We start from the raw sequence: 16,599 nt of genomic DNA, 5'->3' as shown, positions 1-16,599 counted from the left end.
TTTAATCCTAAGCCTGGCCTCCAAAGTACCTGAAACCACACAGCTTGGTGTCATCTACAGATTTAGTAAGAATACAGTCAATTCTATCCTCCAAGTCATTAATGAAGATAGTGAACAGGACCAACCCCTAAGGGTACCTACCTCTCCCTGTTTTGACATTGACCTGTTAATGATTCCTTTTTGAGCATGATGATACAACTAGTTAAGTAATTGCCTTTTCAGTTTCATTTATACCAGGGGTAGGCAAAATGCACTCTATGTGCTAGATCCAACCAGGCAAGGGATTTTACCTGGCCCATGGTGAGTTCCTCAGTCATCCCCCACCCAGGTGCAGGGGACAGCCTGGGCTGTGTGGCATGTGCAGTCAGTCACAGAATCACAGAAAATGAGGGTTGGAAGGGACCTCAGGAGGTCATCTAGTCCACCCCCCTGCTCAAAGTAGGACCATCCCCAACTAGATCACCCTGGCCAAGGCTTTATCTAGCTGGGTCTTACAAACCTCCAAGGATGGAATTTCCACCGCCTCTCTGGGTAACCTGTTCAGTGCTTTACTACCCTTATGAGAAAATTTTCTTCATATTTAATCTAAACTTCCTTTGTTACACCTTGAGACTACTGCTCCTTGTTTTGTCATCTGCCACCACTGAGAACAGTCCAGCTCCATCCTCTGTTGAACCCCCCTTCAGGAAGTTGAAGGCCATTAAATCCCCTCTCAGTCTTCTCTTCTTGACTAAATAAGCCCTGGTCCCACCACCCCTGGGCACACAGTGGGGCTGGGGAGATGCAGCTGCTGGACTGCTTCCTGGCACTGGCAGTTCCTTCCAGCTGCCACAGGTAGTCTCAACACCACTGGATTTGGCCCTGCTACCCGGGCACCCTAGCTCATCCACCCACCCCCACCAGTGGCACCAGACAGAGTGGGCAGGCAGGTTCTCTATAGAGACTGTCCCAAGAACCCAGACAATGTGTGCTTGTTTGAACAAATGGGCTGGGGCCACGGGTGGGCAGGGCTACCACCTGCGTGTCCCTGCAACAGGCACAATTCCATGGGCAGGGGCATGCTAGGAGCAGATTATGGCTGCCTTGGGCCCTGAGCTGTCACCACTTCAAGATCCCAGCCCCAGTTCCACCTGCTCGTCCTGCTCCCAAACACCACTCCCTACCCACCCGGGAGCTTCTTTCCATCCACCAGGTCCAGCGCACCCTGCTATGGGGTTCCCAGGCCAGGCTCCATAGAGACCCCAGGGCTAGGCCAGGGTCACGGAGCAGTGACAGTGGGACCAGGGCCCAGGCACTTAAGTAGTTTTGGTGAGCTGTTGCAGGTGTGCACGCAAGCGTGCCATGGCAGCAGTGGTGGCCCTGCCTGCAGCAGCTCACCAAACCTCCCTAAATGGCCCTCCAGCATAAATAATTGCCCACCCTTGATCTATACAATATTTCCTTATTTTACTTGTAAAAGGAATGCAAAGTATTTATTTGTAAGAAAGTACTAAATAAATGTGCAGTAACTGGAGTTTAGCCTAATATTACTGTGCAGTAGTATATTAGCACTGTCCATGCTGTGACATGCTACTGCACAGTCAGCATCTCATGTAGATGCACCCAGAGATACTTTGTCAACATTGTGGAGCATGACATGGCTCAAACTGGTTAAGAAAGGACCATATAATGAAGAGATACTATCTCCTGAGTGACTGCTAAACAAGATTGTCCATTCACTAACCTACCTCAGGCCTCAAGATGGTCTGGTAGAGAAAGAATGTTGATATTCAGCACTAACTATTTAAAAAAATTATGTAACATTACTGTATAAAACAAATCTCAGGTTCTATTTCTGTTTGAAATAGCAATGTGTGAAAAATTGTCATTCTTCAATACTGAATATAACCAATGTCCTTAAAAAAAAATGTTAGTGTCATACAACATTACGTTTAAATACTAGAAGACCTTTAGTGATGGAGAGTTGCAGAGAGCTGTGACTAGTTTAATTTTCCTGAAGGCAGGCTCAGCTTTCACAAGTTGAGCTAACTCTGCTCTAAACCATGAATTACTGGATAACCAAAGGAGAAACAACTAGTGAAAACAAATGGTAAGTGTCACATGATTTTTGGAGTAACCAATAATGTTTCCCTTTTAGTCAGGGTGAATGTGTCCCTGGTTCCTTCTTAGACTGAGATAACTAACAGAAACGTGCAAAAGAATGGACTCTGTATTAGCATTCCTTCATGTTACCGGCGCTAGCTTCATAATTAAGGGCTGTATCTGATGCCACCCTCTGTTCGCATGCATATTTTCACCCAGACAAGCAAAAATGAAAACTAAGAAAGTGTATTAATTGTCCTCAATATACTTTAATGCTGCAAATCGGACGGTATGAAGAAGGGTTTTTTGTGTTTGGCATGACTGTATACATTTTTACAGTACAAGTATGCTGCATTGTAAGCCTTTTCTCTTCATGAATATAGAGGTTCAGTCAGGTCATTACAACTAAGAATTTAAGCAGTCTGAAGACTGAGGCATCTTTAACACTTCCTAGAATTGCAAAACATGATTATTATTGTTTTTTTTTTTAATTTTTGGGAGTCTCAGATTTTCTCCCAATTTAAAGGAAGCCATGCAAATCAACACTGGTGGTATGCTACATTGATACCTTATATAAGTCACTATGCATTTCAGGTTTGCATTTCTTATCACCTACAAAATATCTTATGTAGCCTTCTATTAACAAGGTATCTATAAAGTGACTATAAAACAGACGTGGGGGGGGGAAGGAGTTCAATGTTCTCAGTCTTACTGACTTCCATATTAGGTTGTTTAGTTAGCAAGCAAAAATGTACTTCAAACTCCCAACTCTATATGCTCCCTCGAGGTGCTCCCCACCTCCACTAAGAACAGGAAATTGTGAAAAACAAATTATATTTGCTGGCACACCTGTGCTAACCAGTCTCTCTATATTATGTCTTTGGTCAAGGCTTTTAATAAAGGTTGTACATTTGTCATTAACACCAAAATTTCATCAAGTGTCTTATAAGTGGTGATGATGCACAAAAGAGCCCAGTTTTTCTGGGAGACCAGGGCAAATTTGCAGAGCCTGCAACTAACCTTGTGCTTGCAAAACTGAATAAATCTGATATAGAAATCAGACAAACAATGAACATAAAACTATGATGCCATTTTTATAAAATTATCTTTTCATAGTGTAATTGCACTTTAATTTATAACCTCTCTTTTTACAAAGCTGCCCTTATTGTTTCACTGAAGTAATACAGCCTTCACCCCCAACTGCATAATTTAATTAGAAGTGCTACCAACGTACAGCAAAGTTAAAGGTTTAAAAAGAATGTGAAAGGCGGGAGAACTATCAGAAGGATTTAATGCACACTATCAGCATGACAGGTTCCCAGGGTTTTACACAGAATTTTTCTAAACGGCAAGTGTTTGTACTACAGTTTATTTTAGATGTGCATTTTCACACAAAAGGCAGAATTAGCCAAACACACACAGCCACCTTTCCTTATACAACAAGGAGAAAGGTAAGCCTTTCTCCAGCCACATTTAGATTCTGGGATCAACTGCACAAGGATCCAAATTTTTTTCCAGGCTGAGTTGTGATTTTATATGCAGATGCTTCCTAGTAATCCAACACCAGGTCTACGCAGCACAGCACCACACAGCAATAATAAATGAGCTAACCCAGGTAATGGAAACAAAACCCTGCATTGATGTGGTGTTCTGCCCTGGGGTAATTTACCCTGCTTTACCCTTCTCAGTAGGGTAAAGTAGCCTGGATTGACTGCTGTGCCAATGCAGCTGTATTGATTCTGATACCAAAGCTAGGTCTGTTACTTTTACATAGCACTGTACCCTGCTGTGTAGACACTGCCAAAGAGATCACTTCTCAAGATCAGGATTTGGAGCAGGGTCCCAATTCTAAATAATAAGCATCCACAAACTCTTCTGGAATAGTGTTGGTTAAGCTACAGCTCACATGCAGGTAACACATGTACTTCCTGAAGTTGTGCCCTGTGACACTTGGCCATGCCAGGTTTTGTTTAGTGGCTAGAATGGTTAGCAAGTTTGGCCAGCCTGATCTGGAAAAATGATCTCCAACCTGTAGTTTTGTCTCCAGCAGGCCACTTGAGCCTTAGAAAATTGTTTTCCATACACATTTGTTCAGGGTGATACAGTGAGCAGTCTGCATGGCCCACGGAACACTACTTCCTCAGCACTTTGCTGCTCATGGGCCAGCAAAAGTTGGAGACTACTGGCCTATAAGGTGCTCAGCACTGTGAGCAGTTCAAGAGAAGTGAGGTAGATGCTGATGTTGCATAATATGGAATGCGAAGACTTCTCCTTAGCTCAAGGAACACATAAAGAACACATCTGCAAGAAAGACCTTCTCAACTCCCATGTTGTTAAAAGGATCTACTTGTAACAGCTTTTTCATCTTATAAAGGGCAAACAACAAGTGCTTTAGTATGAGAACTATTCAAGTAAGTTTTAATAGAGTGCACCAGTGAAAGTGAATCAAGATGACTTGCATCAAAATTTGTTTAAAATGAACACTGGCTAAAAAGGGGCTACAGTTCTTTCTTTCCAAACACCACCCTTTTTCTAAGGCAACAATACACGTCCATTTCAGAACATAACTGTTACAGAAGAAACTACATCACAGTACAGTACAGCATGTAAAGTCCATCTCTTTCAAGAAGCCATACTGAATGGCATATTAGCTACACTTACAGCCTTCTACCTTAGGGTTACAGAGTTTACCACAGATTTTTTTTATTTTTATTTTTTTTTAAAGTGACAGCTTTTGAATGAACTTCCTATTCTTCACAAGAGTGTGCAGATGGGGCCCATATGCTGATATTACAGTAATTACAACATTAAATAACATTGCACAACCAACCTCTATGGTTAAATTCAGTACAAAATAACAAGTATTAAAATGTACCAGTACTAGTGGTTTTACAGTTTATATCACTAATTATGAAGAACATTTTTTTTCTTCTTCCATAGGCAAATGCCTAATTTCAAAGCTGCACGTTACAGGCATAATGATGTGGAATAAATACAAGAAATCTGGTAAAATATTAAACACAAACAGGTTACATGGGAACAAATTGTACAACCACATAAGCATAAATCAACAATCTACTGTTATAAACAATGTATGTTTAGCTGTAAAGTATCATATGGAATTGCATGTACTCTTTGGGGGCAAATATTCCAAAAGCCAGTTAATTCCTGAGGTGGCATTAATATCTTATACCATTGGTCAATATGTCAGATTATCTTGTGCTCTGAAAAAGTCCAAATATTAATATTTCCACAAACTGGAATTTGCAATATTCTGAAGGCAGCAAACAAGTGATATTTTACATCATGATACTGAAATGAAATAATTTACTGATCTCCATTTTGGTAGTACATTTGTCAATGGGCCATGAGAATAAGCTTTATAATTTGCAACAAAACATTACCTATGTCTGATTTCTGTTTGCCAGCACTTTCAGCTGGTCCAAGGCAAAAGAAAGTTTTTAAACTGTAAGTGACAACACTGTAAACATATTTGTATTTTCCATCTAAACACTGTCCAATGTCAAGAATAAGAGCCAAAGATAAGCAGGAACAGTCTTGTGTAGAAGAAAAGCCGATTTATCTATCAACTTCAGATTCAAATTTGTATATGATTTTTTTCGTTAACTAAAAAATGGTAGTGTTACAATTGTGAAAACTATTTTTGTGCATTTTGACTCTGGACACAATTTTAAAAAAGCATGATAGAGGTAAGAATTATAAAAACCACCAAAAATGTAAATGATAGGGAAGAACCTTTTCAACTCAAAGCATCAAACATACATTTCTGTGCAGAAATCTAGACAACTATACAACATCTGTATTTAAGCAATCATCTTTTTATTATACAACTCTATGAACATAAAATGAACAGAATGCTCTATATACTTACCTGTACATGTGAACATAACTTCTTTAGCTACAGTTATTTAATAGAGGTCATACTGAATTTAATTTTACAATTCAGAATAACTATGTATAACCTTATTGCAATAGGGACAATTTCTACATGGGGAGTTTCACAGGCCAATCACATTAGGCATAACCAGTACATTCAAAATGTAAGTTTAGATCATGTATGAATCTTCCCTGATCCCATAAATTTAGTTTCTCTTTACAGCTTAAGCTCATTTGCAATTTTGGAGGCAATGTTCTTAAATGCAATAGAAGTCCCAGATATTCTCTTGAAACGAACTCCATTGAGAGACAGTCGTGGCAATTTGCACACTTCCATTTCCCACTGAACAAGGCTATCCTGCCTAGCATCACCATGAACGCAGAAGAGTAAAAACCTCTCTTTCTGTTCATAGTCACAATTGTTAGCGTCTAACACTTTTCGAATCTCTCTCATCATATCATTTGGGTCCATGGAACTAGTGGTCTTCATACTCCATGTGAACCTCAAAGAACGGGGCTTGGAATCTTTACTATCCTCCTTTTCTCTGTCTTTTGGTTCCCCAGAAGCACTCCTAGAGAAAGAAACACATGGCATAATCAAAAGTGAAATGAATAAAAGGCTAGAAGGTAAATACAACTCCTAATTATCCTAAACACCATGTTTGCAAAAGTAACTATAAACACACGGTATTCTGTGCTGCAACAGCAAGAGACAGTGGATTTGTATTAAAAATCTTATTGATGTCCACTGTTCCAATCACGTAAACCACATCATGCATCAATAAATACTTATTCATCTGTGGGACACATAGTCCTGAAGTGTAAGGACGCTGTAAAAGCAGCAAAGGAAGGAAGCCCACCCTGCGTTCTTCAAATTTTCATTTTCATGCTTCTGCATGAAGTAAAACCCATTTTCTGTATTGTCAAATGGGAGGTCATTATGTTCACAATAAATCCAATTTGTTTTTAAGGCTTCTTGCAGCAATTTCGACCTCCCTTCTCTTGTGTAAGAGGAACTCTCATTTTGGTAATACGTGCCATTTTAACTTATGCAGCAGAAATGTATATTGCAATTACTTAACAGGATGGTAAATATCATCTTTGTCTCCCAGAAAATTATATTGCAAGAAGATACTTCACAGAAGTAGTACTGAGGAACAGGCACAAGACTGCCATTTTAAATGAAAAATGACTTGGATAAAATCCCAAGTAATTATCTTCCACTGAACACAACCAGTGGGACTATACTTCCCAGTCAGATCACTTAAAACATGTGATTTTACCATAATGGTTTGCTGAAATTATACTCATTTATATTTTAAGATTATTTCAGATTGGACTGTTTTCCTTTTCATGGGTATCCAAAGATGCTGATGCTACCATCCAGTACTGTGATGGGTATGTTTCTTTGACAGGGTTTGTTAAATCAAGCATGGTACACATTTTCAGCCAAGACTTTCTGAACCATGATTTTTCCCATAACTCTTCCTTGCAGCCCTGCTGTTCTCTATTTTCCCCACTTCCTGCTCACTTTTTGAGATAACCAATTTTGTTTCCAAGGCTTTAACTCTCACATTATGTTTTTCATAGCTATCACTGAATCATAGATAGGTGTGGCTCTCCATGACAAACAGACAAGGTGAGATTTTTATTGTAGCTGTGCTTGAAACTAAATGCTACACAAATATATAGGAAGATAGTTCCTGCTCCAGGGGACTAATTTTGAAGGGCTTTATATACAGCTAGGCAAAACAGTAACCTGCCACTTCATTTAAATATGCATTTTAATATTTATGCAGTGAGGAGCAGAACCACCTTAATAGCTTAAAATATATTCTTGAAAAGAATGTTAAAAATGATGGTTTATTGTCACCACCATATAGCCACATCAGTTTTAAATAGATGCTGAGAAGCAGCAGAGTCATGGTGTGGACTCATGTAGTACTTCAAGAAATGGCCCCCTGCTTCAATTATGCTATCTATGTAAGGGGATAAGAGAGACAGCAGATGTTCAAGAATAAGGGTAACATGGTGAGGTCAGAGCTGAACACAACCCTCCTCTTATAAATTTAATTAGAAGCTTGAATAAGCTAAAGATCCCCCCCTCATCCCATGAAAGGTCAGCAGCACAGCAGTTTAGAGACCTGGGAAAAAGAAAATGAGGCTGGTACAGGAAATTCAAGTATATACATAGCATATTAGCTATATTAAGCTTTATATATCCTGTTTAAAGATCTGCTGCTTTTTAAAATAGGAAGGTCTATGAAATTGTTTTATTCTAAAAATGAGATGAGGACTTTTTGTAATTAACCACTTCAGAATGCAGCAACACACTGCCATGTGTTCATTGCTTTTTCATTAGATAACTTCACAATAGTTTTTATCAAATGTCAAAATGGCAGAGCCAACATGCTGAAATAAGCTCGAAGAGGATGAATACTGAAAGATGAACACTGCAGAGCAGGTTACTGCTTATGTCTACAGGTTTGTTTACATGTAATGGTTGCCATACAAAGACAAAATCTACCAGTTACCACCCCATGCTAACTATTTAGCATCTTAAGTTTAAAAGCAGTGACCCCTCAGCCACCGTGGGGTGTTCACTGTTGGTAGACAGTGACTTTTTAGTGATGAACAAGGTATGTGAAAATAGTAATTTTTTTACCCTACATATATACATACTAAGTATTAACTTACATTTCACTTACATTTTTATTAAATGAAATAATATTAAACATTTATAAACACACAGAAAGATGGAATTTAAGTAGTATCTAAAGAATTTGATACAATCTTGACTTAGGGCATTTACTTTCACAGTAGTTATACTTAACTTACAGGTTGCTTCTTTACAAAGCATACAATATAAAATACATAAAAGCAAAGAATTATTTTAAAATCAAAGTGATTTTTTCAAAGATTTAAAAAGGATGGGTATAGAAACTCACCCAAAACACAATGCTTTTTAAATAGAGGTGATTAAAGCACTATTTTATTTTGCATCTTGATTAAAACTCTTTCAGAAACCACTTAAACTTTTAATGCAAAGGACCTAAGAGCGAAGTATTAATAGTGGCTCCTCACCTTGAGGTGTCAGTTCTGCCACTGGCTTCGCCTTCACTTGGATCCCTCAAAACAAAGTTAAGGTTGAGATTCAATGATAAAACAAAAAATAAAAGTCAAGAAAACCTCTATCTAGAACAATATTAATATAACTATTGAGCAAAATGTCAGCTAACTACATTTTATTTAGCAGGATTTCACAGTTTTATGTTTGACGTCTTTATAATGTACCTTCATTTATTTCAAGCCTGATGTGTAACTTTTTAATATTTTTCACTTGCATTTAGTTTAACAACAGTTAGTGTTCTAACCTAGCACACACTGAGAAATGGCCACGTGCGACTCCAGTCTTCCTGGAAAGTGCAATTATAGTACTGTAAATCAACAAGGACCTGATTCAGAGAGATGCTCAAACTACCCAAAACTATTACTGAAGCCAAATGCTCAGTGCTCTCCCAGAGTCAGATTCAAGAGGTGAACACTTATATTTAAATATGTGAGCATCCTTCAAGCTAAGCAGTTTGAACGACTGAACCCACGAGCCCCAATTCAAAAAGGTTACCCTAAGCATTTGCTTAACTTTAAAGCAGATCAACTGTTCCACTGACTTCATTAGGATTACTGATGTGCTGTAAATTAAGCAGGTACTTACATACACCTTGTTGAACTGGAGTATTAGTTTATAAAACTAACTGCTTTACAATAATTGCTAATAGCCATCTGTCACTTTGGAAAAGATATCTGTCTATTTAAGTGGGTACATTCCTAATGCTGCAGTACAAGCATTTTCGTACATACTTTCAAAGAGTTTTTTTAATCTCACATGTAACACTTCAAAGACACACTATATCATCCTTGTTAACTGACAAGTAAGAGAATCTAGCTTGGAGCAAACTCTAAATACACATTTGAACACAATGTCTCAATACTCTGAATATTAAACAAGATGTCCTTCAGGTAATATTTAAAAACATTTACTATGAATAAACCCTACGTGTACTTACCATGAAAACACAAAAGCACAAACATTTGCCAAAACAGTCATACCACTCCTTTGTGACACCTTTATAATTAAAATACTTTAAAATTATTGCTTCTGGAATAATATAAAACACGTTAAAAGGAATAAGATTGCTAAACAATACAACTAGAAGTCAAAACGAGTGTAAGGCTGACACTAAAAGGCACTTGGTTATATTTAACCAAATGCCCCACCTTCCAAAAATGATCTGGGTAAGCAGGAATTGTAAGTACTTCATTTGGTGAAATAACTCATGTTATTGAAAAGACAACTCCAGCCACTTAAAAATATATTAAGGCTAAAATAAAATAAAGTTTGGCAGTTTGAAATGCAGAATGTGTTCTTATTGACAGGAGAAAGAAAGCAGAAATTTTGCTGTTCTCGTAGCAAAAAATCCTATCAAAAACAAAATATCTCCACCATACATATCAATACTTTTGTCTTAAAAATTATTTAATTAGAGACACCACAAACAATTTATCCTACACAAGCAAATGTGTGTGTATCCTATACATAACCAAGTATAACAAAAATTTGAAACTTAAAATTAGCTTCAAAAGTACTATTCCTTGCAAGACAACACGTCCATTATTTCATTTCACACAACTGAAACAAGGTTATAACGAAAAACAATTAAGATATGCTCCTGAAAAGGCTGATTAATATAAAATTAAACTTCCTCACAATGGGTATTTTTGTTGCACAAATGGAACAACAAATAATTTTTCAGTACTGGGATATAACAAATAAAAATGAAAATTTTTCCAGTACATGAACACTGCTGTTATCAATAATTCAGGATTATACACTGTATCTTCAAGTCTCTGAAAAAAAAATCATGGCATAGATCATGTCTTAATTACAGTGCATCTGTTTAGACAAGTACTGAAACTGTCAGTAAATTCATTTGATTTTAACAGAATTTATTTCCCATCCTCTCCTCAATTTGGTCATAAAATTACCATAAAGTGCAAAAGACTTCTGATCTTATAATTACTACACAAAAAAAGGAAAGTTTCATAATTAAGAGCTGTAAGGGATTTAAAATTAAAAGCATATTTACAAAAATGAATATATCATTACATGCTTCTGCAACAAATGTAAAGACTTATGAGATTTAATTATGTTGTGAAACTGATGGTTGTACAGTAGGATACTTTATTTAGGCTGCTTCTTGAAGCCTTTAGATAAATTCCTGCAAGTCTCTTAAAACAATTAGTTGATGAGCTCCTGCAAAGCACAAACAAGCTGCCAAAATCAGATTTTATTACAAGAAAGCTTTCAAGCAGTTATATGTAAAATGTGACTTAAGTTCATATATAATATTTTCTATAATACCACTTATGGTGGCATTATTATTTATCTGGGTTATGACAGGATCTAGAAATGCCAGTCATGAACCAAGATTGTGCTGATTAGGCACTGTAAAAACACTAAAATAAAATATAAGCACCAATGTAGTTCCTTGTCTTTCAGACTCTGTATCACTTTATAGAGAAGAAAATGTAACTGAAAACAGAGAATGAGAGGCTATTTAACACCGATAAATTAGGGGTGCAGACAGAAGTGAAAATTTTCACCCAATCTGACCATGGAAAGCAGTCTATAGCTGTGACCAAACACAAGTGCAGAGCTGCAGACAGCTTAAAAAATGGCTAATCAGGTGAAAAACTGATCCCTCATTGTATGAGGTAGCAGATAAAAATGTTTCAAAATGTAGCATCTTCTGTAACTTGTACCTGTCACTGTTTTCAGAATGGGAAAGGGGAAAGAGAGCACAGGAAGTTCAGTCTGGGGGTTTTCCAGCCCCTCCCTGGAAGGTGGGGCAATTCACCCATCCCACCCTTCACAGCAGCTGGGGAGCCCTAAGAACATGCTCCCACTGCTGCCTTCCCCCACTCCCATTCTGAAAACAGTAAGCGCTGGCAGAGAGCCTGGCCATTGTTATGGGAACCTGTCTGCAGGCTCCCAGCCCACAGCTAGATTCCTGTCCTCAACAGTGAACTTCTGTTTGGTCTGGGGTAAGGTTGTAAATCAGAGTGCTTGCAGAACTTTTTCTGAGTTAAAGCTGGGAGCTGTACTTCTGTCTGCACTGTAGGACCTCAATATCAGCAACATTTCTGTCATTTTTACATTTCAAATTCCCTGTGCTAAGAAATGAGAATTCTTTACAATAACTTGTGACTATGGAAAAATATACCATGGATTATTTTAAGTGAATATACTGAATTCTCTAAGAATCATGCTATTTCCAGAACAGTCTTTTGTGCTACATTGCACTAATATCACTCAGCAATTACAATTTGTTGTAAAACTGAAAATGTTCTCTTCATTAACACTATTTTACACAATAACTTGTTCATTGAGGAGGTAACAGGTTTGTATGGCTCCTGGCACATGTTCATTTAATGGCCAATGGTTCATTTAATGTGCATGGCAGGATGCAAGATTTTGGGATGACCTCCCAATGGTACCACTGCTACTTGCTTGTGCAGGGGGAACTCAGGCTCCCCAGATCCCCCATGCCCCTACAAATTGAACATTTGCCTGCAGCCTGGCTGAACCCAGGTGTGGTCCTGGGGTTGGGACTGGCGATCAGATAACAGAGTCCCAGCCCTGGATTGGCATCAGAGATGTTTCACGATGTCCATCTAGTCCAAGGGCAGGCAATTATTTCAGGCAGAGGGCTGCTTACTGAGTTTTGGCAAGCCATCAAGGGCTGCATGACAAGCAGTCAGGGGCAGATAAATATTAATTTTCTAAATTTTGTAGGGGCCCTGTGGGCCACATTCAGCCCATGGGCCATTTTTTGCCCACCCCTGATCTAGTCCCAAGGTTGGAACTGACAAATCAGCTGAATGCCAGTCCCAGCCTTGGGACTTCACTGGGGCCAGGTCCCACAATCAGCTGACTAGAGTCTTGAGCCAGATCTAGTTACCCTGACATGTTCATAGTGTGACAGAAACCAGGTACAAAAATATTAAAATCTTTTGTGGAATACTTTTGTGGCTGGTTTCCCATTATTTTCACACCATTAATTCCTTGAACATGTGGCAGGGTTACAATTTATAGTGTGATTATTAACAGGTTAATTGCATCTTAATAGTAATGTCTGCCAGGGGCCTAAATGAAATATGAACAACAACAATATGGGTTGTTTTTTAAAATTTTTATTTATAGATATCTATAACAACAAACCACACTGTTGTTATTCATATTTCATTTAGGCCCCTGGCAGATATATAAAACAAGCTGTCCTTTCTTTAATCAAACCTTATCAGTTGATTTCTTTTCATTCAGTGATAAGATATGAAAAAGAAATTACTGTGATTTATACAGGAAATGTGACACTTTTTTTTTTCCATAAAACCCCAAGAGAATAGCTGGCCAGATCCAATTTTATACAACAGAGGACAGTGGATTCTGGAAGGAAAAAAAGCAAAAAGGAAAGAGAATCTAATTCTAATTAAATATAAGTTTGTGCTAAATTATCGCAGTGGAAATCCTCCAAAAGAATGGAAATAAAAAAAAAATTTATAAAGTCATTTACTAACCCACAGTTAGTGAGAAATCTCTGGTAAACAAAAACATGCACAGAAGTACTAACCTGCGGACAAATTTGGAGGTTATCTTGCTTATTATGCCAGTTGATGTCCCTCTTCTAGCATGTGCAAATGCACCAGTTTCATGTGATGGTGAAGCAGGTGGTCCATTATAAGTGGCATTACGCCGCTCCCGTAACTGCTCACCATGGAAAGTGCTTCGACTAGAACTCCCCCGAGGAAAGCGGGTTCGGTCTGGAGTGGTAGTGCTAATACTGTGAGCAGAGGGGGAAGCAGCAGGCACTCTTTGAGTTGCACTGCTGGGAAAAAAAGAAAAACATAAAAGACAAATCACATTTTAAAACAAAACGAAAAACAAAACAAATCACCACCACTTCCACGTAACTGTTTCTCAAGAACCAGGAAAAAATGCTGAGGGAATTTCTTCTCTAAATCCTACTTTACTTTCAAGATTTGAGTTTGGAATCAAGTGAATTTTTCCACAGTAGAATGAATGGTTTCTTGAAATGTTGAGAGTAGCTATCTTTTAAAAATTGTATACAGACAAAAAAGGATAAAAGCAGAGTAGGCAAAGCTAAAAACCTCTCAGAGTCAGCACTCTTTCTCCAAGGTCAACAAATGAAAAATAATTCTAAAGCTCTCAAACACCTAAAACTTTTAAGTGTTTGTTTTAAATATAATTTTTCCATTAGACATGTGGCCAGTTTTGATCCCCCCACACTGAGCATCATGATTTTATAATGCTTTTTCCAACATCAACAAGTATAACAATTGTCAGTGCCAACAGGTTGAAAATTTACACAATCCTGCTCAAATATGTCAGCATATATTATGAGGAATGAGTCTGCACTGGGTAAATACATCATTACTGCAGTTTTCCAAAAAATCTTCTGGAGCCAGACACTTATTTCAGAGGCATATTTATTGCATGATATGAGAGAAGTAAGCCCTCTGTCATGGACAAAACTAGATCAAAACTCTGTAGAATTTAGAAGATGCGACAAATTACCGTTTTCAGAACAGATTTTTCTACAAAGTAGTGCCATTTAGGATATATAAATTAATATAAACCGACTTTCCCATTTACCAGAAGACTGGTCATACTTGTACTAAGGGACTGGCACTACAACAGTTTAGGGTATATAAACCAATATAAATTTGCACTAAATGAACGTTAAGTGTTATTTTACCTTGGTCGATAAGCTTCAGTGCCATCTTTGATGGTTGGCAGTGTAACTTTTATAGGATGACCAGATGCAGACATGGACTTCTGGTGTCGAGGTCGTGTTGATACAGAAGAAGCAACCGCGGAGCCTGCAGAAGATGTGCTACTTGCAGACATTTCTGTTAGGCTTTTACCATAACAAAGAGACAATTAAAGAAGACAGTTAAATTTGCTCACAGTTCCAACAACAGAAAGTTCATGTAAAGATCTGTGAACTAGACAAAACTGCAACAGAATCTTTAGCACACAGGTTATAATGAATAGTAATCACAAAAAATCAATTGTAGTCTTCATAAAAAATGCACAGGATTTTCCTCATCAGTTTTAATGGAAAATAATCTCATTCATAAATGCTGCTGGAAAGCTTACTTTATCAGATCAAAGGCTTTTTTTTTTTTTTTTTTAAATGTACAAGCAACCAAGAAAGTACTCCATTACTTATTTGGCATTGTGTCACCTATTTGTCAAGGATGAGTGTTTTGTTATTCTTTGAACATCTTTCAAAAGTTAGTTACGTGACTTTGAAAAATCTGTTATATATACTCAGCAGAGGTCTTATAATTTAGCAGCTAACATCTCCAAGAATAGTATGTGTTCATGTAATTAAAGACTGTTATAATGTATAAGCTTGGTGGGGCGGGGGAAGAATTAATACCACAAAAATTGAACACTGGTATTCCTTAACTAAGAGTGCTTGCTGTTACAGTGGTAATTTTCTGTGCAACACACATACCCAAATACTCCCAGCCAGAAAATATTTCCATCAGAAATAGATCACTCTGGAAACATGTCTAGCTATGGAGGTTACACTGCAAATACTTTTTGCTTCTGGAATCATGGGCTCAAAGTGAACTTAATTGAGGTGAGATTATTGAGTTCTTGGTTATTAGTGGATAAATATCCACCTATCAAAATGACCATAACATTTTTTGTAATTCAGTCTCTGCTTCATTTCTCCAAAGACTGAAACTGCAAAAAAGTGATAAAAGTCAGAGCTTGGGTTCAGAGCACTGCAGAAATATATATGAAGAGGATGATTCAGTATCTACCTATAATAATAGTAGTTGCTGTAGTTACCATTAGCAAGCAAGGTTCTTTGGGTAGATGTAATATCTTTTATTAGACCAACTAAATAGTTGGAAAAAATGTTCTTTGAAAGCTTTCGGGCACAAAACACCCTTCTTCAGGCATAGGGAAACTCTGCTGGTGTTATGTGTTCTAATAAAAGATATCACATCTACCCAAAAAACCTTTCCTGCCCATGTCCTTAAACAAATACAGCTACAACCAACAACCCTGTAGTTACCATATTTATATGAACCCAAGGTGAGATTTTTCCTCTCCAGTCAGCATGGGGAAGAAAGCCCCTCATCTTGGATTTGTGTACAAGAAGGAGGTGGAAGGAGAGGCAGCTGCTGGGGCCCAGGTCAGTACAAGAGACAAAGCCACACAGCAACTGCCTGGGCTCTCCCCCTCTCTCCCTTACTGTTAGGTGCAGCTCCAGCAGGTGCTGTCAGGTGCAGCTTCTGTCCCCTGCCATGACAATCAGGCGCGAGGCAGCTCCTGCCCCAGGACACTGCTGCAAGGCTGGACAAAGGCTGTGCTTCCACGAGCTTCATGCCATGGGAGGGAATGGAACTAGGGTGGCATCTGACAGTAAGAGGTGATGGGAAAAGGGGACAGAGGCTGTGGGAAACAGGCATGGGGCAGGTGACAGGGGGTGCAGGCACTGTGGTGGGGAGGGGGCT

General features: G+C 38.2%; 1 protein-coding gene across 1 annotated transcript in view; it reads right to left on the bottom strand.

The window, feature by feature from the left end:
• Positions 1-2,331: 2,331 nt before the first annotated feature.
• MARK1 (microtubule affinity regulating kinase 1) overlaps positions 2,332-16,599 on the bottom strand; it is a 104,837-nt gene continuing 90,569 nt past the window's right edge. Inside the window, exons 14-16 of the mRNA XM_019516478.1 lie at positions 14,817-14,978; positions 13,671-13,925; positions 2,332-6,551 (exon numbers count right to left, since the gene is read on the bottom strand). Of these exons, the coding sequence (XP_019372023.1) occupies positions 6,197-6,551; positions 13,671-13,925; positions 14,817-14,978 (772 nt within the window). The 3' untranslated portion in view covers positions 2,332-6,196. The remainder of the gene's footprint in view (positions 6,552-13,670; positions 13,926-14,816; positions 14,979-16,599) is intronic.

The sequence above is a fragment of the Gavialis gangeticus genome, unplaced genomic scaffold (assembly GCF_001723915.1).
Source record: "Gavialis gangeticus isolate Ggan-Ray unplaced genomic scaffold, GavGan_comp1, whole genome shotgun sequence".
NCBI lineage: Eukaryota > Metazoa > Chordata > Crocodylia > Gavialidae > Gavialis > Gavialis gangeticus.
The sequence above is the reverse complement of the archived record's forward strand: the minus strand, read 5'-3'. Positions and strand labels throughout refer to the sequence as shown.